At 34.4% G+C, this 24,604-nt stretch overlaps 2 protein-coding genes across 2 annotated transcripts in view; one reads left to right on the top strand and one right to left on the bottom strand.

Moving 5' to 3' along the window:
* Window positions 1-12,746, top strand: part of LOC150095390 (ER degradation-enhancing alpha-mannosidase-like protein 1) — a 409,738-nt gene extending 396,992 nt beyond the window's left edge. The window contains exon 12 of the mRNA XM_090410569.1: window positions 8,616-12,746. Within this exon, the coding sequence (XP_090266695.1) occupies window positions 8,616-8,642 (27 nt within the window). The 3' untranslated portion in view covers window positions 8,643-12,746. The remainder of the gene's footprint in view (window positions 1-8,615) is intronic.
* Window positions 12,747-22,182: 9,436 nt separating this feature from the next.
* LOC150095391 (protein DENND6B) overlaps window positions 22,183-24,604 on the bottom strand; it is a 480,236-nt gene continuing 477,814 nt past the window's right edge. Inside the window, exon 20 of the mRNA XM_090410571.1 lies at window positions 22,183-22,885. Within this exon, the coding sequence (XP_090266697.1) occupies window positions 22,769-22,885 (117 nt within the window). The 3' untranslated portion in view covers window positions 22,183-22,768. The remainder of the gene's footprint in view (window positions 22,886-24,604) is intronic.

A 24,604-nucleotide genomic window follows, 5' to 3' on the forward strand; every position in this document is an offset into this window, starting at 1 on the left:
ACCGAGGTGGATGTATAGTTCTTCCTGTCTGTCCATAGTAGGCTCAATGACATGAACAAGGACTCCTGGATGCAATAAAGCGGAGAATCTGTCCTTAGGTGAACGGATGAGAGTTGCTAATTTCATATCAGGTTTAAATACTGTGCATAGTTGGTGTTTGTTAAGCTCCCTAGATATGCGTTTAATGTATGGGATGGTTTTGTTGTAGTCTTCTGTGGTAGATAGATAGTGGGGGGATTTTTGGGGAGCATTTAGTATTTAATCTATCTTATGAGGATTATAGCCATTGGTCAGGAAGGTGTGATGCAGGTGAGAAAGTTCAGCAGTGAGAGCAATGTCATTGGAACAAATTGCTGTAGCTCTGTGGGTTAGTGTTTTTAAGACACCATATTGTTGAGAAGGGTGATGGTTTGATTGTTTGCGTAAATATATGTGTGGGCTTTCTATAAACTGAGAATGATAAGGAACCTTCTGGAAGGTGTCCAGGAAAGGCAGACAGTCATTGGCTTCTAGTTTCATTGTAAAGTGGATTTTAGGGTGCTGGCTATTTAGATGCACTCAATGTGTCTGGGCCATGTGGCCAAATAGCAAACACATAATCAACATAACGTAGCCAGAGACTAGGTTTGAGAGTGACTGTGTTGATAGCTAGCTTTTCCAGATGTTCTATGTAGGTTGGCTAAATGGGGGAGAAATCACCTGCGTCATATCTGAATCCTTTGCTTGAGTTTGGAAGAGGCGAGAGTGCCCTTAAAGACTCTCACTGTGCCCATATGCACATACACCGTAGGGAGGTTCTTTTCTAACTCACAGGCATTGGATTTCTCAGTGGATTGTGGGACTCGAAAAGTCGACAGGACCAGTAAGAAACTACTCTGTGAGAAGAAATATAAATGTACTTGTGTTTCCCTATTAGGGGTAGTCATATAGTTTTTAGATTTAAGTTAGTCTTAAGGTAGTGTGTAAGATAGGTTAAGATGGGAAAATAAGTCATGCTTGGTCAAATATAAAATACAGGAACAGTGCAAATTTGGGAAAAATCCATGGCTGGTGCTCGTCCTGGCATTAGCGACAGCACGAAAATATAGGTATTGCACTGGCGAGTATGGCTAATAGTCATACTGTGGTAACTGCATGAACTGAACGACTTTAGGTCCTTAATGTGAGGTAGGGACACATTGCCAAGAGAGTCTGACCTGATATCAAAGATGACCGATTAGTTTTAGCCTACTGACGACTAGTCGTTGCGATAGTAATCCTGCTCAGTATGAGAGGAACCGCAGGTTCGGACACTTGGTCGAGTGACTGGTTGTGTGAAGTTACCATCCGTGGGAGACGGAACACCTCCGTCAGAATCCTGTCTAGCCACTGCAACGATACTGTTTGTGCCTCGTGTTAAAAGGCAGTACTAGCCAGAGTTGCTTTCGTACTGTCATGGTGCGATCGCTCTGGCCACCAGAATGGAAGCATCAAGGCAGCTGTTGAGACTATGCGGCAGCTGCTTCCTATGCCACACCATTCAGGTGTGATGTGCAGGCACTAAATCGTCCGTAGACAACCTAGGTACTGGTCTGGGTGTCGTGCTTAGAAGAGCAGCCACCATACTGCGATCTATTTACCACTTCGGCGTAGGAAGCAGCTGCCATATAGTCTCAACGGCTGCCTTGATGCTTCCATTTTAGTGGCATTGCTAGTGTTCGCACCATGACAGTACGAAAGCAACTCTGGCTAGTGCTGCCTGTTAACGTGTGAGGCAGGAATGGATTCGTTGCAGTGGCTAGACGGGATCAGAGGATGAGTCTCAATAGATCGCAGTATGGTGGCTACTCTTCTAAGCACAACAGCCAGACCAGTACTTAGGTCGTCTGCAGACGATTTAGTGCACCGTAGGAAGCAGTTGCCACATAATCTCAATGGCTGCCTCGATGCTTCCATTCTAGTGGCCTCATCACCAGAGCGATCGTACTGTGACAGTACGAAAGCAACTCCGGCTAGTGCTGCCTTTTATCACGTGAGGCACGAACAGTATCGTTGCAGTGGCTAGACAGAATTCTGACTTAGAGGTGTTCAGTCATAATCCCACAGATGGTAGCTTCGCACCACTGGTCACTCGACCAAGCACATGTACTAAGTGTCCGAACCTGTGGTTCCTCTTGTACTGAGCAAGATTACTATTGCATTGACTAGTCATCAGTAGGGTAAAACTAACCTGTCTCCCATCTTGAGCAGATAGGACTCTCTTAGCATTTGCACTCACCCATGTCTGAAGAACCTAAAGTTCTTTTTAGTGGTACATGAACCTAGTCGTTCAGTTCATGTACTTACCACTTTTATTAAAGTCAGAGAGACCTGTATTATTATTTTTACAATTTGGGCTTATTGTTCATGCTGTTGCTAACGCCAGGTCAGCACCTGCCATAGATTAGGCCAGTCAAACTTGCACTTGTCTGATATTAATTGCCATGCTAATCTAACTAATCTGTGGTCTCCAGTTTTTGTTCAGCTGTTTTATTTCTCACCTCGCTCTTGAATCCATAAGTTAAAATTGATTTCAAAACAGATTTTTATACAGCTACTGGAGTGTTTGACTTAATTCTACATCCATTTTAATTCTGTTGATTCCCTACCAAATAAACTTTGCTAATTCTGTTTTGTCTATTTCCACGTTTAATTTTCCATCTTCACTAAAAATTGTGCTTAAATAGCCACTCGAAAAGGAACACCCTTTTCGAGTCATCAGAATTCAAGGAGAACCGGCCTACCAGTCCGGAACTCGGAATGGGGTATAACTACTAATCCAGTCAGTCTGATAGATCACTCAATGAGGTTGCTTTGACAATCTAAAAATACACATAGTTGGCCTTGCATGTGGACCTCATTCAAAATTTCTCATTTCCTACAGCAAAGTGATAACTCATCCTCTCTCTCTCTCTCTGAAGTTTGTATATAAAGGTGACCAACATCTTTTAGTTCACATGAAAAGCAGGCATCTCTAATCCAATGCTTTAAATACCTGTTAGTTTATTCATACATTTGGGTTCCTTTTAGTACCATGATATCTGCTATTAGCTTGAAAAGATCCAAGTGAATGTCATGCAAGAAACCATTATAAGGGCTTTTCAACAGAAAGTTAGCTGGTGTTCTACAAATATCATACACACAGAATAATCAATGCTTACTGGAGGCCAGAAAACTTATCATGTTTTGTCCTTGGAATAGGAATTTGAATGATTTAATCCTTAGTTTACTTAGTATGTTGTAGATTAGCATCCTTTCATGGGTGGGATTGACATAAAACCAGGCCATATCAGTCGACCACTGTTTCATTGTGTGTAAACATTGAAGAAATCAGATTAGAATACTGAATGAAAGCAAACACAAATCTAAAAGATTTCTGCAAATTTACTGGTATGATAAATTCTCCTACAAACAAATATGGCTAAATCAGATTGTCAAAAATTTCTGCCTCTTATCCCTAGCTTTCAGCTAAACAAATTAACTGAAATGAATACCTAGACATTTACAGTAGTCAATCTGTTATTACCCATTGGCCAATCAAGCTGTCAAATCTTCCAAATAAAGATCCTAGAAATATGTTGTCTTCCAATGCAATAGTCTGTGATGATTATCCACTTTTTTTATGTTTACTAATATTCCTAATTTACTCTCACGTGTAGACCCACACTTTAACATGTAGACATTTGAAACCGGAATAGATTGGTTACGCCTTATTCCAGGAGTGTCTTATGTCTGTAGAAGTGTGTATTTAGGGCTGGTGGTTTGTCTGTTCTAGGGATGAAAAACGCTCTACCTTCATATGAGACCAGCTAACTCACCTTTATTAGAAGTTTTTCCACTTGATTATATTATAAATTAAATATTTGGTTTAATATCCTTTATCCAAATGTAAGCAAACAAAGTTTACGCCTGAAGTATTTTCCGGACTGGGGCAACTTGTATATGTATATATATATAAAATAGTTTTCCCACCTGATTACTGTTATGGTGCGATCACTCTGGCAATAAGGCAGCTGTTGAGACTATGCGGCAGCTGCTTCCTACTGCTCGCCATTCAGGTGATGTACGGGCACCAAATCTTCCACAGACGACCTAAGTACTGGTCTGGGTGTCGTGCTTAGAAGAGCAGTAACCATACTGTAATCTATTGAGACTCATCCTTACAGATATGTATAATACTATGCATTATAGGAAGGGTCACTACCCAAACCAGTTTCAACCTTTATTAAGATCTCATCAGTGCAGTGGAAGCCAAACCCTGAGGTGATACTAAGGTTGAAGTAATGCTGAAGTCATTTCTTATACTAGTAGTCAAGAGGAGTCTCACCTTAGTATTAAAATACTCTGGATAAGGGATAGTTGTTGGGAGTTTTTCCACTTGATTATACTATAAATTAAATTAAAGATGCCAAGAAATTATATACTTAGTTTAATCCTTTATCCAAGTGTTAAATTGCACCTGAGGTATTTTCAGGAATGGGGCAACTCGTATATATATATAGAAGCTAATGACTTCACATCATTTGCCATAACAAAGAACATATCCTTACAGGTATGTATAATGCAATGCATTATGGGTCTGGTCACTACCAATACTGGTTTCAAATTTTGAAGGTAATCAGTGGGAGCCAGATCCACAAGTGATACTAAGGTTGAAGTAATTACGATGTAATTTCTTATATGAGTAGCCAAAAGGTGTCACACCTTATTAAAATAGAATTAGAGATAGTTGTTAGAAGCTTTTCCACTTGGTTATACTATAAATTAAAGATACCAAGAAATTATATACTTGGCTTAATCCTGTATCCAAATGTAAGCAAACAAAGTTTGCGCCTGAAGTATTTTCAGGACTAGGGCAACCCGTATAGAGAAGCTGATGACTTCACATCACTTGCCTTAGTCTCTCATCATGCAAAGCACATATCCTTTTCGGATATGTATAATGCTATGCATTATGGGAACGATCTGGGTAGTGACCATATACGGGTACGTATAATGCACTAACCAAACTTAAACAAATCTGATGGCCTTTGGAAATATTACTATATAATTTTTATGCAAATTCTTGATATTATAATGTTTTATTTATTTTTTTTTAAATAATTGGGAATTTATTGACCATCTGTTTTTTTTTTGACATTATAGTCCTGCTTTTTGAAATTGATTCTTTTATTTTAATGCCAGTAAAGGTTGGTCGATTGGTAGAGCCTTTGCTACTAATGGCTCACACAAAAAGTTAAGCAAGTTTGAGCATGGTTAGCAGTTGGAAGGGGAACAATCATTCGATGCTGTTGACACACTCTCCCTCGATGCATCTTGGGAGTCCCTGGAGGTGTCAAATAATAATAATTAAAGTACACAGATGCCTATGATTCTGGTGAAAATTTTTACATTTATAAATTTATTTCATTTCATGCAAGTTTTAATTTCTGTCTCTTTAATTTTCTGAGGACTATATTTTCATGTGATTTTTTTTCATATGAACAGCATGCCAAATTAGTATGAAAGGATTATAACTTAACTAGGAAGAATCTGAGATAATTTGTATATTTGTCTCAAACATCTTTACAATAAAAAGAGTCACTCATTCATGTGATGATTCTATTTAAAAATACTAGTGCTATGAAAATTTTGAAGCAGGTATTGGTATAAGTAAATATATCCTGTTTTATTTAGGGGAGAAAAAATGTTGCTTTGAAATGTTATCAATAATTACAGAGATTGCATTAAAAAAAAAAAATTCAAATATATCTAGTTCCTTATAAAATTTACTAAAATGTAGTACAGGGAAGAATGTTCTTCAGCCCCTTTCAAGAAATTATAAAACGTGTAAAGGATTTCAAAAGTGCTCGAACTTCTTAAAGGTGACATTGCTCCTAACAGACTAGAAGAATTATGCTTAATGACTTTTATTATTCCTGACACCTCCAAGGAGTCCGAAGACTCATCACAGACTTTGAACATCTTGCCAACATTTTCAAACCTATCAAGAAAATCTGCCAGTTACTGCACTCTTGTAAAAATAAACTGGATCACTTGTCTCTACCATGCTCAATGAGTCCCATTTTCATACAACTTATCTCACTTAGTCAAACTAACCTTAACTGGGAAGCAGCATCATAAACACTGCACAAATCCAGTGTTCTTTCCAGGACTATATTTTGAAAAACAGTCCAGTCTAACATGAGACTATTAAGCCACAGGTTTCTTGGGGGATAATTTTAAATTCCTACAACAAACTTCAAATATAAACATTTATTCAAACTTATTCCACAACCTTCATGGGAGGAATTCAGATAAAAAGTTCGGAATCTAAACTGAAATATCTCTGTCAAATAATTTTTAAACACTATGTATTATTATTATTTTTAAATCTTTATTTTATTTTTGCTTACTAGTGCCATAGTTTTAACCTATTTCAGTGGGTGTCACAGCTTACTATGAATAATTAGGACTGAAAAAATATCACAGCCAGTGAATTTCACAATTAGCACACAATGGGAAGTCTCCTCCATTAAAAATTACTTGAATTGCTGCTTTAATAAAGAATATAAATCATAAAAAATCATCTAACGCCTTTTTTTATTCCCGTATACGGGGAGTAGGCGAGGCCATTTAGCCCTATCTAACTTTTGGAGACTGAGTGGGCAGTTCAATCTCCACTGGTACCAAGCAGAGATAGATGGCCCAAGGCTATCACTAATTAAGCGGTACGCAGTGAAGAGAGACGGCTCAAATGTGCCGCCATCTCGTGGTCCCTAACACAATATATTTAATGTCTGAAATAATGTGGGTTCTACGGTCGATTTTCTTGAGTTTACGGGACGAAAAACCTGAGTTTCCGGGAGGAAAAACTCGCTTGCCCGTGCCAGAGATCGACTAACTTGGGAACCGGTCGAAAAAAGGCTTAGAAGAATTTCCTCTAGTCGCCGACTAGACTCGAAACCAAGTCTTCCTTCGTGCGGCCAAGCGTTGTGGTGTGTAAACGCCACATCCACTGAGCTACACAGGCTCTAATAAAGAATATATATAAAAAAACCAGATGCATTCAATGTTCCTTCTGCAAGAAAATGTATGAACATAACTATAAATCATACATAAACTTATCCATTGCATTCTTATTAAAAAAAAAAACCTAACAACACAAAATTTAAATGAAAAAAATGTTAATCAGGCATGCACATGATGCAAATATTCACATTTAAATCCATAAACTTTACATTTTGCTAGTATTGCTGATCATTCATTGCTCCAAAGTGATGATCATTTGATCATTCATGAGCATCACTTTGAAGGGTGAGGATGCAGTAACTAGATGAACAAGTCACTAATTTAAAACATCACTAAATTTTTTTTAATAATAAAGATTGTTCAAATGTTCTTTGAAATTCCACACCAGGTAAACTTTGCATGTCTATGTGTACTTTCAGTATATGTACTTCATAAATGCAAGTGTGTGCAGCATGAAAACAGATGCTTTCTTGCATGTCTTTTGCACATTGGAGCTACCTGCAGTATCTTGCTATCTCACGTGAGATGAAGATTGTTCTAACTGAAAACAAAAATAATTAATACATAAATATGCAAAAAGCAGATCAAAATTCGATGTGTTTGAAAAATTACATCAGATGGGTTTTTCTACTCAAATCTAATGTGTAGCCTGACATATTGCAGTTCATTGATTTACTTCCAAGTGCATAATTATCTAATGTGTAGCCTGACATATTGCAGTTCATTGATTTACTTCCAAGTGCATAATTACTTGCTAATAAGTAGTATGAAATTTTATTCATTTCAACTAAAAAGAAAAGTCACTTGGAGAAATCAATTGCAATTTATTTATTTTTTAATTCCAAAAGAAAAATCACAGTAATGCACTGTACACAATGCACTTGCCCTTAAAAGATAGCTATAATCAGTTGAATATAAATTTCGCCATTGTTCTCTTAGCTATCTTTGCACTGAGGTTTGAGATACTGACAGTAAAAATGTTAAATAGTTAATTCAAATTTTGATTCTTTCAATGTGATCTGTGTTTTCTTTCATCATTTATAGGTCTGTGTTACATAATGAGTTAATATGTAATGGAACCTGTTGATGTGTTTATATGTCAATATGGATGCAAAGTGCCTAACAAACCTGAAATAACATGGATACAAAGCATGAATTGATTGATATAATTGATCCGTATGCATGTTTGTGTGCTTAATAATGATAACTAATAATTAAGGAATTGACAGCGTACACTAGAAATATAAATTAAAACAACTTTAATAAATACTTTCTGATTATTAAAGTTGTTTTAATTTATATTTCTAGTGTACGCTGTCAATTCCTTAATTATTAGTTATCATGTGTGCTTAATGAAATAATTTGTGTTTATCATCTACTTCATGCATATTATATTTTCTGGCAAATATATTATATATTCAAATGAAACAGACATGACAACTTTGTTTTATTTTATTCATTAATAAAAACATTCTTTTGAAGATTACTCTGCTGTACCACCTTGATGGTTTTATTATATACATAAAATGTACATATTTATTTTAAAACATAACCACATGTGAAAAAACATTTATTTTGCTTTCCAGTTATTTACACATAATGGAACACAATAACAGCTGATTAGAAATTTGTGTGGTGATGCTGCACTTTTAACCTCTGCAGGACGGCATGTAGCAAGTTTGCTTTAAGTAGTAATCCTATACCAAAAAAAAAAAGGTTGAGAACGTATAACAATGAGATAAGCCATACTCCAAAGAAGATACAGTATTCTGATGCTGCTTCAGGACTTCAGTAAATAAAATGTGGGTTGAAGTATAACACCAAGCAATGGAAAGTAACCTAAAGAATATCAGTATTCAATTTGAGAGAATTCAGCAGCAAAGCAGATGCAGTCGGCTGTTAGGGTTCACCGTATTCAGGCAATTTCTATATTATAGATGGACTTGTTAAATATATACAGTGGTATCTCGCTAATCCGAACTAATAAAAACCGTGCTTGTTCAGATTAGCGAATTTCCCCCCATGAGACAAGAACTAGCGTTTAAGACAAAAATAATCAGATTATAATGGTACAACAATTTAATCCTCTAAATAAATGAAGTATCTGATAGAAAAAAAAAAGCTACTGTAATGTAAAACTTTATTGTTGAGGATTCTGATTTAATAAAATTGCATAGTTCAGTACATAACTTAATTTTCATAAAAAATATCACTTTCTTGTACACAACATACAAAACGTTCCACAAAATAACACCCCAAAAAGTTTTTTTTTTTTTTATTTCTTTGTAAAAAATCAGATTTTCTTTTGCTTCTTGGAAGCTAAATTTTTTTTCGAATGCTTCTTCTCGGAGCTACATTAGCAATAAAATTTTGTGGAATGGCATATCATTCTGCTCAGCCCATTCTATACAAATATTAAAACTGTCAACTACCTCTTCATGTTTTACTTTTTTTCTTCGAATTCTTTATCATCACCATCATCTTCTAATTCATTCTGTAGCGTCATATTTATAATTTCTGCATCTGATTTGATTTCAAATTCGGTGATTCATGCCGACAATACAATACTTACTGTACAGTATAAAAAAGCAAACGTAAACACACACAATAAATTAAAATAGGCTTACAATATAATCGTACTATCAATAATATGAAAGAAATACTGTACTGTAATAATAATAAAATAAATAATAATAGTTAAAATAATTATTAAATAAAAATAATAGTGCACAAAATAATAATAATACGTAATAAATAAAACTTTTTTTTTCTTTCAAACCGCGGTTCGGATTAGCGAGATACCACTGTACTTAAAGAATGAAGGTTTCAAGATGTAAATTAAATTATACAGAACGTAGCCTTTAGAACAGTTCTAGAGATGCTTTAAAAAGTGGCAAAAATGCTATATTGAGTCAGGAGGAAAATATTTCAAAATGGATATGTTCCTGCTATAGCTAAGCTTTTTGTATATATTTCAATAAATTATGTCCTGGAACTTTATGAACAGATCTCATATTGTAGCTATTTAGGCACAATTTTTAAGTGAAGATAGCAAATTAAATATGGAAATAGACAACAGAACAAATAAAGCTGATATGGTGGAGAACAAAATTAATAAATTTTACAGGATAACAGAGAAATTAGCCAAAACATTAAACTACCAGTATGCAAGACAGTGTTCAAATCATTTCCAACTTATGAATCTGAGACATGAGTTAGAAATAAAAACAGGTTATCAAACACTAGCAACCACAGCTATGAGATTTCTGTGAAAAACTTAAGGTGGTGAACAGATGGTATCAGTGGATGGCAGAATAATATATAAAATGAAGATATTAAGAACCTGACAATGCCAGCATTCAAGTATTGTGAGGAAAGGTTAGTTTCACAGGCCCTGAGAAAGACCAATATCTAGTGATAGATTCTACAAGAAATTTTTTTCAGTACTTGAGAGAATAAGGGGTTCAAAACCATGTACATTTTGCAAGAAAATAGAACCAGATTTTTGCATGGCAAAGTAGTGAATTTTCAGAGGTGGTCTGTAAGTACACAAGTTTAAGGAGATGTATTATGATTTAGTACAAGCCTTTCCATGATGAGTCTTTGGTCTCTTATGAATATACCACCAGTGTAGCAATAATTTTTATTATTGTTACACTGGTTTTTAATTTTTATTAAAAAGAATCAGATCTCTCTTCTTGGACTAATGTTCACCTCCACTGTCTGCTGCCATAAACACATCACATTCAAAAAACAACCTAGGCATTCTCGAGAGGCTATTTTACATCTGACCAACTCTTAACTATATGCAAATCTCAAATCTGCCAATACTTAGAGTACTACTCATATGTTTGGGGTGGTGCATCTAAAAATTCCTTTAAAATCCTTAATGATCATCTGTGAATTAGGTTCATAGATGATCCTTCTATCTCACATTCAGCATTGTGTCCATTCTATAGGTACTTTCATGGTCACTGCTCCAGTGAATTGGCAACCATCATGTTAATACAAGAGCAGCAACTGCCTACCATCCCTTTACTGTGCAACTGCAAATACACCAAACTTCTCTTCTATCTTATTCTGTTCACCTCTATCCTCTGGAAGATTTGGTTTAGTCTGAAAGAGCTTTCCTCATGATGTATTCCTAAACTACAACCCTGCAGCTATTAAAAAAAATAATCAATAAACTTCTGTCGCAGTCCTCATCTGCATCCCAGACATGGCTTAAATGTGCTTATAGGTCTCTCATGTATGGGAGCAATATAAAAATAAATAAAATAAAAATTTCCTGTTACAGACAAAAATTCTAACCAATATAATGTCTTCAGATTAATTCAGAAAGGTTAAAAATGTTTTTTGCCTTCTTTAGTCAACATTATACTTGCTAAGAAATTATATTTCTTGTTTTCATTATTCATGGATCAATGGTATAACAGTTAACATGTCTGACTATGGATAAGAAAACTCCAGGTTGGAATTCTGGCTGGTTCGTAATTTTTGATCAGATCTGCGTGTGATAGTGTGTATTTCCCACAATGCATATCTGACTCCATTTAGGTCAGATGTTAATAATAATATTTAATTTTATCCTAGCATAGTGATGGCAAATCAGTAGTACCTATGCCAATTTTGGCACACAGCAACTTTTTATTTTATTAAATTTTGTCCTTAATTTTTAGTTTCATATGTATATTGGCACATTGTTGTTATTCAGATAACACAGTGTGACTAGTGGCAATACTGCACTGTCATGAGTTGATATTGCTAGTGACTTTCAATTAATGACAAAAATTTGTATTAGAAATTAGTTTTATTATGTGCAACTTATCCTAATTAATTAAATAGAAATGATTTTATTTAAGAAAAAAAAATTAAATATGAACCAGCAGTTATCACAAGTAAAAAAAAAAAAAAGGCAAATGAGATGTAAGATGTGTCCAAAATTATTGAATGGAAGCATATTATGCAATAAAATTTGTGTGCATCGCTTATCAGTAGTAAAGCACCACTTTGAAACTAATCATAAATAGTTATTGGAAGTTTTTCACTTGGCTATGCTACCAATTATATATTTAGTTTAATCCTTTATCCAAGTGTAAGCAAACAAAAAAACAAATAGTTTGCACCTATAGTATTTTCAGGACTGGGGCAACTCGTGGTAAAGGAGGAATAAGTTCTGATCATTTGCCTTAGTATCTCTCAAAATGCAAAGCGCATCTCCTTGCAGACTTGTATAACACTATGCATTAAGGGAAGGGCCACTACCCAGACCGGTTTTGACATTTATTGAAGTCTCATCAGTGGGAGCCAGATGCAGAAGTGGTGATACTAAGGTGGAAGTGATGCAGAAGTCATATCACCATATACCAGTTGCCAAAATGTGTCAACACCTTATTATTAAAATTCTCTGAATTAGAGATAGGTGATGGAAGTTTTTTTCATTTGGCTATGGTACCAATTATATATTTAGTTTAATCCTTTATCCAAGTGTAAGCAAACAAAGTTTGAGCCTATAGTATTTTCAGGACTGGGGAAACTCGTGGTAAAGGTGGAATAAGTTCTGATTACTTGCCTTAGTATCTCCCATAATGCAAAGCCCATCTCATTGCGGATATGTATAATGCTATGCATTAAGGGAAGGACCACTACCCAGAGGTGGTGATACTAAGGTGGAAGTAATGCAGAAATCATATCACTATATACATACTAAGGCAAGTGATCAGAACTTATTCCACCTTTACCATGAGTTGCCCCAGTCCTGAAAATACTTCAGGCACCAACATTTTTTTTGCTTACACTTGGATAAAGGATTAAACTAAATATATAATTGGTAGCATAGGCAAGTGAACTTCCATCAACTATCTCTAATTCAGAGAATTTTAATAATAAGGTGTTGACACCTTTTTGCAAATGATATATGGTGATATGACTTTTGCATTACTTCCACCTTAGTATTGCTACCTCTGGGTCTGGCTTCCACTGATGAGACCTCAGTAAAGGTCAAAACCAGTCTGAACAGTGGCCCTTCCCTTAATGCATAGCATTATACATGTCCACAAGGAGATGTGCTTTGCATTATGGGAGATACTATGGCAAATGATCAGAACTTATTCCACTTTTACCACAGTCCTGAAAATACTTCAGGTGCAAACTTTGTTTTCTTACACTTGGATGAAGGATTAAACTATATATATAATTGGTATAATTCATAAATAGTTATTTTCCAAGAAACAACACAGTGAGAGAAGAGTAAAGAAATTTTTGCACAAGAACTTAAAAACAGAAATACATAAGTAGGTTCACTTAAGAAATTTGTTTGTGCAGTAACTCATATTAATGCAGCAAATAATATAGTGATTCTTAACAGGGGGGGGGGATTTATTATCAATTCCTCAAGAACCACCTAGGTCACACCATTACTACTACCACCACCAGGTCACTAGATAGCATAAGAAATGAAGATGAAAACATTAAGTTATATATAATGACTGAAATGAGTTCTTTCAGTATGTTTATATCACAGGATTCCAAAAATATCTTATAAAACTTTATATTTTGAGATAAGTACAAATAAAATTATGACTATAATTTATACTAAAATGAACATTACAATAATTTACAAAATAAAGCAATTTTTTCTTCCCCCTTAGAAGTTACATTTTTGACCATAAATGTTAACTGTTTCATTTCACATGTATACCACAATTTAAGTTAGGAAATACTCTAATTATTAACCATACTCTGAAATAAATTTTATTTTATTTTTATGAGCCAGAAACTTTAAGATGATATTTTTCAAAATTATTTCAGATGGACTAGATCCACTTTAGTTGTCAACTCCCCTCATATATAAATAACTGCTAGGTTAAGTCAACTTCCAAACAAATTTTGACTTCTATTGAAGTCATGTCAGTGGGAGCTAGACCTGTGAAGACATGAAAATAATCTGGGAAGTAACTCATCATCATAATGTTGGGCATTATGCAAGTTCTGTGAAGAAAATATGATATGCATTATTGGTTAAGAGCAATTTAAATCCATTTTAGCAGTAGCTGCCACACTTGATTCTCTTCCATTGTCAAATGACAGTGAAAGCAGATGTATACATGAAAGGCAGATTCCACAGAAGAGTCGCTGATTCAAAAGGAAAAAAAAAATTTTTTTTTTCAATACAAATAGATGACAGTACAGACATAAGCTTTTCTAATTATTGATATATATTTCATTTGAATCAAAAGTTACAATTAATGAAGAATTTTTGATCTGTGAACCTCCTCCTCATAAAACTGCAAATGAAATATATGCAGCTTTGCCTCTTTGCCAGAACATAATATTCTTTGGAAGAATTTCATTGACATGTGTACTGATGGAGCTCGCTTTAAGAGGAAAGCACAGCAGTGTAGCAGCTACAACCAAGACTTAGTTGCAAAAGCAATATCGAAGAAAAACCTGTATTAGACCAATTGATTACAACTGTTAATTTTATAAAATCCCATGCATAAAATTTGTAATGTTCAAAATTTTATGCCAAGAGAGGGACAGTGATGATTAAACACTACTACTGCATAGCAAATTTTGATAGCAAAAGGAAAGTTAAGTCCGGTATGGGGTCCCCCCCCCCACCCAGAGGCCAAGCTACAGGCTGATTCAAAAGGAAAAAAAAAAATTTTTTTTCCTTTTGGACAGGTCCCTAGATTGCAGAATGACCAGAATAACTATAAAATGCCACAGAAGTCGAATGACAGTACTGCATCCAGGCAAACTTAGGCTGCCCTAAGCCTAAACATAACCTACATGCACCTTCTTACATCCCTCCCAAGCTCTTCAAGGAAGATTGAGGGCTTGTCAGATAAGTGTTGATGTGCTGACAGTAAAGAGAAAATACGAATGAAATCTGATGCCAAAAAAACAAGAGAAAAGACTCGTGTCAGCTTAGACATGACCCAGTCAAACAAGGTGTGCATCCCCAATAAAGTGATCAGGATTGGATTGGAAAATCAGCTACTGAAACAAAGACAATGAAATCAAACTCAAGCCTATAAAGGATGAAATTTCAATAGGTACATGGAATGTACGTACACTATGGGCAACTGGAAAATTGCAGCTGCTCCCAGAAGAAATACAGATGCAACACTATGTGTATTTCAGAAATGAGATAGACACTGTCAGGAGAAACAAATGGTGGAAGAGTTCTTTGGTTCAGGAAATGAAAGTAAGCTTGAGGCAGGTGTAGGTTTCCTGCTAAGTAACAAGGCTTGTCAGGCAATGATAGGATACAAACCAATTGGTGAAAGGATAATGGTTGCAATATTCATTGCCCAACCATTGAATATCATGACCATTCAACTATATGTGCCCACTGCAGAAAGAGATGAAGACATTGAGAGATTTTACAGAGATTCACAACTAGAAATTCGTGAGGTGCTGAAGCAGGATATACCCATCATTAGAGGAGACTGCAATGCCAAGATTGGCAGAAATAACACAGGATGGAAAAATTTGGATATGGAGGTGGAGAGATGCTTCTGGAATTTGGCACTGACAATGACCTGATGATTTGCAACATCCAATTCCAACAAAAAGACTGTTGTAAATGGACATGGTGCTCCTTTCATGGCAGGCACAGGAATATGATTGACCTGATATTAATAGACCAGAAATGAAGAACATCAGTTCAACAGTCCAAGGAGCTAATATTGATTCGGACCACGGCTTAGCAATTGTGAATATAAGACTGAAACAGAAGTACAAAGGAAAGTTCCAAAAAAGCTAGAGACATCTCAAGTCTAAATGAAGACATGTTAAGAACAGATCCAGCATATCAGGGGACATGGTGGAAACTAAGAGTAAGACCACCAGTGAGAAACAAATATAAATACAAGAGCAGATCGACTGACTACAGCACTGAAAAAAGTGGTAGAGGAAGTAATTCCTGAAAGAGAGAGAGATCAACAAGAAATAAATAACTCAGGAAACTGAAATTGGTACAAGAGAAAAGAGAACTGAAACTTAAAAGAGATATTTTAGAGCCAGCAGATGAGTTATACCATCAAAAATGCAATGAAGTACAGAAAGCAGCAAGATTTGATAAAGCCAAATAGCTGGACGACCAATGCAAAGATATTGAACAGCACTATGGAGAACACAAAACTAGAGAGGTCTATAAACTTATAAGAAATGTCAATAGGAAGTGGCAAACAAGATCAACAGCAGTCAAAGATGAAGATGATAAAGTACTGATGAACCAAAATCATGCACGCACATGGGCATCATACTGCAGTGAACTATATAAAAATCAACAATATAGTAATCTAAGTAAACTAAGAAGTAATCAAAGAACTAAAAGCAATCTCTCCACCAGCGAAGATCTTTAAAAATGACATCTTGGAAATGACAACATAATAGGCGAGATGCTAAAATATGGGGGAAAATTGGTTGTAAAAGAAATGCATATGCTATGTAATGAAATATGGAGATCAGGGGTTTTGATTTTGGTCTTGTTCATCAGTACTTTATCATCTTCATCTTTGACTGCTATTAATCTCATTTGCCACTTCCTATTGACATTTCTTATAAGTTTATAGACCTCTCTAGTTTTGTGTTCTCCCTAGTGCTGTTCAATATCTTTGCATTGGTCCTCCGCTATACACAGAAGGAAAAAGATATGGGCTAAATGTCAATATACCCCAAAGAGTGGAAAAGATCGGTCTTGGTAGGTCTTTGCAAGAAAGGCAGTGCTTTAGAATGCACCAATTACAGAACCATTGCACTAACTAGCAGAGTTCTGATTAAAATACAGAATGCCTGAAGGGTCACATGGAGAACATCTTCCTGATGAGCAAGCCGAATTTCGAAAAGATCGAAGTACAATGCAACAAATACACTAAGACTAACAGCAGAAAAAGCTCAAAGAAAGAACAAAAAGATATATTGCTGTTTTGTGGTCTTCCAAAAAGCCTTTGATAATATTGATCAAAACATAATATGGGCAGTCTTGGAATCCTATGGTGTAGACAATAAATTGATCTGCCTGTTGAGAGATGTAAATAGCCAAGCACAAGCAACAGTCAGGATAACAGGTGTGACTGGAGATTGGTTTGCCATTAGTCAAGGGGACCCAATATCACCAATCATCTTCATCACATATCTAGGAAGAACACTAGATAAGATTAAAGAAGAAGGTAGAGGCATTTCAATAAATGGTATGAGAATAAACTACCTCTGCTTTGCAGATGGCATCATCCTGATTGAAGAAGACGCAGCAAGGCTGGAATGGACACTGCAAACAGATATGGGCTAAATGTCAATTTTGAAAAAACCAAAACAATGATATTCAGACAACAGGAGTTGCTAAACAAAGTTACCATAGAAGGATTTCAACTAGAAAATGTGGAACACTTCACATATCTTGAATGTCACATGATGCATGACTTGATCCCAAAAAAGAAGTAAAAATTAGAATAGCCAGAGCAACAGCTATCTTAAAAAACCATGGACAAAATATTCAAGAGCCAAGCTATAAAGATACGCACTAACTGCATATTGTGGAAACCTGTATCTTCAGCAGCATGATAGGTACTTCTGGGTACTCCTGAAAGGAGGATATTAGCATTCGAGAGGAAAATCTTAAGAATAAGCTGGATCCAGAAAGTGAACAAAGAGGAAATACAGAGGCGAATACAGCCAAAAGAAAACCTGATCCAGAAAACAATCAAAAGGAAACTATGTCTATTTGGCCAAATATGTAGAATGAAGGATGAGAGGAAATTAAAAACACTGCTGTTTGGGATGATTGAAGGAAAGAACAAAAGAGGAAGACCAAACAGAGAATGGGGCGATGACATCAGCAAACAGTGGAAACTGTACACAAACTGAGTCATCCTGCACAAAATAGAATGCAATGGAAGAGTTATATCAAGATGGCATCAGACACCTACGGGTGTTGAGCCCATGGTTGTTGTTGATGAAAGTTTTAAAAAGTCTTTTTGAACTTCGATCGGAAGTAAGAGTTTTCCTTTGCTATTCAAAATGTGAATTAAATGACATTAGAGGACTAAACAACGCTAGGGTTCTTTAGTCCTCTATCTCCTTCAAAATTTTTCTACATAGTGTACATACACTTTGCATCTCATTCTTGATTATGGTTGGCTAGATTAGCATATTTAGCTGATATTCTTGGAAGACTTAATGATATGAATTAAACTTTACAAGGATCAAATGTGACTCTTTTCACTGTTAGTGACAAAGTAAATGCAACAACAAAAAAAAGTTGAGTTGATCATCCAAAGGCTTGAATCAAAAGGTTTCCTACCAACTTTAGAAAATTTTCTTGAAGAAAATAATTTACCATTAAGACATGAATTAGTATCAAACAAAAAATCATTGTTTTCAGTTAATACATAATTTCAAATTGTATTTCCTAGAAAATTATGAAAAAGAAAACTGGATGAGAATCCATTTTCTTCAGATTACCTACCAGAATATCTTTCTTCTGAAGGAAAAAGAGCAACTTTTCAGAATTTCTTGTGACAGAAATCTAATGTATGATTTCAAAAACACTTAATTTAACTTTTGGATTAAGCATAAGAATGATTTTAAAGAAATTTCAGAAAGGGCGATAAAATTTGTAATGCCATTTTGTTCAACATATTTATGTGAAACAAGATTTTTCTTTTATGCTGTATTTAAAAAATAAAAAAAAAAGTAGAATAAGGATCATTTAGGAGCTGCATTTATGTTTGAAATTAAATAAAATCAGAAAGAAACTAATTACTCAAACAAGCTCAAGTGTCAAGTCAATTATTTTTGTTAAACATTTGTTCATTTCTGATTTATTGTATATAACTGTTATTGATTAGAATTAAATCACCATGTTAATACAGTATTTTATAGCTCATTTTGTATTGTGCATATTTTAATAATTGGTATGGAAATTTTTGGTTTTGATGGTGCAAGTATCAAAAAAAAAAAAAGTTGAGGACTGCTGTTATACGTTATTATCATCTAAGATTAAGTTCTTAGTTTTTTAGCTTTATGTCCTTCCATTTTGTTTTACTGTATAATATTTTGCTATTTTATATTTACTGGTTCTATACTTTCTGCATTTTTCAACCTAATACTAATTTGGATCCCATTATTAAGTTCGATACTGTATTTATACTGTTCGATATTGTTCAATATTCGAATTTCACCATGAGCATAGATGTTTGTGATTGCCTTTTTAAGTAGGAGATAAATTTTATTGCCACTACCCTTCCCCATCCCATTTTACCAGAGGTCTGAAGTGGCTTGAAAAAGTTTGATTTTTGGTCTCTAGAGCAGGGTTTCCAGACTATGTAAAAGATAAATCAAAAAAAAAAAAAAAAAAAATCCTTAGCCTATACACAGTTTGAATGTACTATAGGTTTACAGAAAAACCTTTCTTTTCAAGCTGAACAAATATCCAAAGGGAAAGATAATCGGCTTTGTTTTTCAGTTAAATATTCTATTCTCTTTAGAACAAAATTTAATCAGTTATTTTATACATTTAATTTTAAGTTTCTTGACCATTAATCTTAGCTTTCTTGGATTACTATTAATGAATACACAATTTTTATACTTATGAGAAATGCGATATCTCCACGAGTTTAGCTTCCATTAACAAAAAATAAATTTTGGAATTAATTACTTTAATGGAACATGTACACTGGACACATAAGTTTCACAGCTTGCACACATAATAACAAAAATTGTATAGAATTTATTCAAAAACTCAAATATATTTCATCCGTTACATGGACATTGTCAGGGAGATACTGTTAACTACAATCAAAAGATAAATCAAAATAATGACTGTTCCTTTGATCTCATAGTAACATGATAAACTTCAGCTAATATATGACTCATTATTTTGATTTATCTTTTGAATCTAGTTAATGGTCTATCTCCACGACAATGTGCACACAAGGTTGGATGAAATATATTGGAGTTTTGGAATAAATTCTACATAATTTTTGTAATATGTGTAACCTGTGAAACTTACTTTAGTAAACTTGGGAAGTGACTTTCACCATAGCCTTTGGTATTCTATATGTCCAGTATATGTAGTAAGCTAGGTGAACATAAAACAGCAGCCTGATGTGATGTCACTTGCTAAGCACTATGTGAAACTAGCTAAATAAAAGTCATGGGAGGACTTTGGTAAGAGCATAGAAAATAAATATCAAGAAGGTGGCAAGATATTCTGGAGGTTGTTGAAGAAGCTCAGAAATGGAGGAAAGATGCTGTAAAAGGAATTAGAGATGATAAAGGTGACAAAGCACGTTAATCATGAAGATATATATCCTACACAAGATGTGTATGATGTATCCTCATCAATACATCATACAAATTTTTGTTTGCTTATGCTACATTAAAATATGAATGAATCCAATAATATACTTTCTAATTCAGAAAAATAAATAAATAAAAATTCAATATCTACATAAATATTTTTCTGAATATTTTTTTTGTCATAGAGACCCCACACATCTTGGGGTTAAGATACGTGAAAATGTTTGAATGTTTTCATTATCTGGCTACATAGTATGAACAAATAAAAAAAAACAAAATATACCATTAAAATATAAAATTCATTACTGAAAAGAAAAAAAAATTGCATGCATTTTGGATGCCAGCTAACATGCGAATAATTGTTTCACATTGCAAGCTCATCCACATAGGCAATTATTTAGACAAATAATATCACCATCAATTTGTCAGAAACTTTAAACATAAAAACCAGCTTTAGAATTAAACTACCACATCACAAGGCCAGGCAATCATCAGCCATCTAACAAACAAATATTCCCTTGCCACTAGAATAGATTCTAAACGCTACTGTAAGAATTTTATATAGCTATTGTGTTCCTTAGATCTAATTATCTAATGGATGCCGACTGGCTTGTTTTTCCATAATAGTGAACTGTACAAGAATAGAGATGCATATAAACTCCTGGGCAGGACAAACAAGACAATGCTCTGAGGAAGACAAAATCAGTAATAACTTTGCTCTTCAACCTGATACACTTGATGGAAGAAGGTTATATTCATTATTGAAGAAACATAACTGAATTCTGCAACCCCTCAAAATACTAAGGTTATCCCATCAAATTAAGGACCATTTGTATCGCATGTCCTACCCAAAAGTTTGTATTGTCACTTATTTTGCAAAGTTTTCTAGTATGGAAAAACAGGTGCTGAATCAATAAGATTCAAAAAATAAAGCAACTTTACAAGATTCTTATAATGTGGTAAATGTGAGAACCAAACAGAGCTTTGAGGATGTTTTAAAAATGTCAGAAGGAATGATTGTGTGAATATCTCTAAAAATTTGACCAGAATATTGCAAAAAGGCAGTGAATGCAACAAGGGGAAACAGCACTGGCCAGATTACTTTACAAAGGTGACCTTCATGCATTAGAGTGTTAATATCTTCTTAATAACATTCTTATTACAAGGACAAATCTGCAAATACAAATGGAAAATATATTGCAAGTGTCAGGTTTTATAATGACACTTGCAATATGCTATTTTTTTTTGATAGATCTTCAAGTACTTTCCATTCATTTTTTGAAAACAGCAATTTTTTCTAGAAAGTAACTAGTGATTGCAGTATAATGTATACTGTATTATTGCTGAAAGCAACACAGTTATAAACATGATGGACTTAGTTCATACCATCTCTCAGTTAAGTCAAAACTACATACACAAATTACAGGCAGTATGTCTGTTTACAACTCTAGGATATAATTATAACAAATAATTCTTTCTTTCTTTTTTTTTTTTTTTTTTTTGTATGAGTATGTGTCTAATTGTTGTGGTTTAGCATCTCATGATAGCTTATAAACAACTTTGGACACCACAGCAGAAATAAATGCTAGTCAATGGCAAAAAATGTTATGATTCATATGATTCTGCAATACACTTAAAGTTCGTATTCTACAGCAATTACATTTTTATTAAATAAATCTAATAAAATCTACTATTATTCTTTAGATAATAAATCTAACAAAAGAAAATAATACATTCACTACTAAGGGAAATAATAAAAAGAATAGAGTGCATATTAAGCAATCTTAGAATTGCAATGCTTTGGAAATTGATACTTATATTTATTAAAAAAATATCACATCAAAATATAAAGATGTAATTTATTATCACTTCATTGTAGATTAAAAAGTGCAAGACCATCCTAAATCATTTTCTGAGCATTTCTACATAAAACCATTATAAAAACTATGATAAATCTGTACAGTGGACTTTTAAAATCAAGTAATTTTTTTATAAAGATACTTGATTTTTTTTCTGAACAAAAGACAACTACCTACAGAGATATTTACTACATTATATAGTAAACTGATGATAGTGTAAAAATACAAATTCTTCTTAGAATTTACATACTAATATGATGACTGACATACCAATTGTCATTATGGAAGGCTGTTTAAATGATATGATTATGTACAAGCCTGCTTGCTCAGTTTTGATGATATATATAACCTCAACAATGTCAGATACAGAACAAAAACTCATTTAATGATGAATTGCATCATTTATCAGAGTAATTTCTCTCACTTTGCTGATGAGTATTAAAATTTTTTTTTTCAGGATAGTACTTTGCAAACTTATCCCCTTCCTTGGTAAAAATGTACCATTACATGATTGCCATAGTAGATCTCACAACCATAATAAGTTATTTCTTGGTGTAAAAATATGCACTTCACTTTAATACTCTTCTCAGATCCTCAGGCAGAGTTCCCATAATACCATTTATATGTGATTGTAGCTTTTCAACAATCCTTGGTGAAACTGGTAAACTTTCATTCTCAGCAGTATTCTAGAATAAGATATTAAAATAATTGAATTTACATTATTTACTACATGTAATACATAACTGTTAATGATTTTTAGAAGACTGAATAAAGCGGTTTAGGCTGAGAATGTCAATGGTATATTATTCGAGACTTGATATATCTGATAATACTAAATTAATATACCAAAAATTATAGCTCTGTCATTATCTATAGCCAGTTTAAAATTAGTGTTCAACATTTCAACCATTATGGTATGGTGATCTGAAAAGCAGCATGATACTTGAATTAATACTAAGGTTTTAGTCTGATTTCCAGCGATTAAAAAATAAAATGAAAAAAAAAAAAAGCTGTTTCATTATTTTTTCTTAGAAAATTAGTGTTTTTGAGTATATTAGTACTGATTTTTGCATTATTATATTATTTGGTGTTTTCATAACTTTTTTTTTTTAAGATATTGCAATATTAAGTGATGTCATAAAATGCTGCCAAAAAAAGCACACATAAGAATTGAGAAGCAGCAAAATGGAATACTAGCAAGAAGGCTTGCAACACTGAAGAGAAACTTGAGGACACCGAAAATGAATTAACACCTGAAGTTGCAAAATTAAAACAGATTATCAGATAAACAACATGGGAATTATGAAAAGTTGAGAGGTGTTTCAAGGAACACAGGAAGGACAAGAAGTAAGCAAAAATATGAGATGCAACAAAGCACTGAATCAGATGAGATATTGCATAATGATAATCATGCAGGTAAAGTTGATTATAAAAAGAAGGATTTATTTGGTATGGCAACTCTATCATATCAAGCTGTTAATAACTAGGTTACTATTTTGAGTTTTCCCAGAGCAAAAATCAGAAATATAACAAGCACAATTGAAAAACAGAAAAGAAAAGTAAAAGGGGTGATTTAACTAGCAGGTATACACTATCTGATCAAAAGTATCTGGGCACCTACTCGAAACTGTAATCAGACTTTCCATGTGACACACTTTCCAGTAGTGGACATTAATATGGGGTAGGTCCACCACCCTTTGCTTCTATGACAGCTCTAACTCTGCCGGGGAAACTTTCTACCAGGTGTCGGAATGGCAGCCCATTCTTCAGAGGTGTAGCCAGAGCAGTTCGTGATGTTGGTCATTGGGGTCTGGAACAAAGTCGGTGTAATATGGGATTCAGGTCAGGACTCTGGTCTGGTCAGTCCATTTCTGGAATGTTATTGTCTACAAGCCATTCCCCTCACAGACCCTGCTTTATGGCAGGTAGCATTGTCATGCTGATACAGAAAATAGTCATCACCAAATTGATCTTCTACCGTATACGGTAAGCAAAGGGTCAAAATGTCCTTGTATCCTTCCACATTTAAATATCTGTGTAGTGTTACAAGAGGGGCCAAGTCCATTTCATGAAAAACACCCCCACACTGTAACACCATCCCCTCCAAATCTCACTTTGGCACTACACATGCTTGCAGGAATCTTTCTCCAGGCATTCACCACATCCAGACCCTCCCATTGAACTGCCACATGGTAAAGCATGATTCATCACTCCAAATCACGTTTCCAGTTGTCCATTGTCCATTGGCATCGTTTTTTACACCACTGTAGGCAGCACTTAACATTCACAAGAGAAATGTTTGGTTGATGGGCAGCTGCTCGATCATGGAACCCCATTCCTCTTAACTCTTGACGCACAGTCATGGTGCTGGCTGGACAGATAGTAGCACTGCAGAACGCCTGGGT

This window comes from Typopeltis vanoorti, chromosome 20, assembly GCF_054136105.1.
Source record: "Typopeltis vanoorti isolate ZY-2024b chromosome 20, IOZ_Tvanoo_1.0, whole genome shotgun sequence".
NCBI lineage: Eukaryota > Metazoa > Arthropoda > Arachnida > Uropygi > Thelyphonidae > Typopeltis > Typopeltis vanoorti.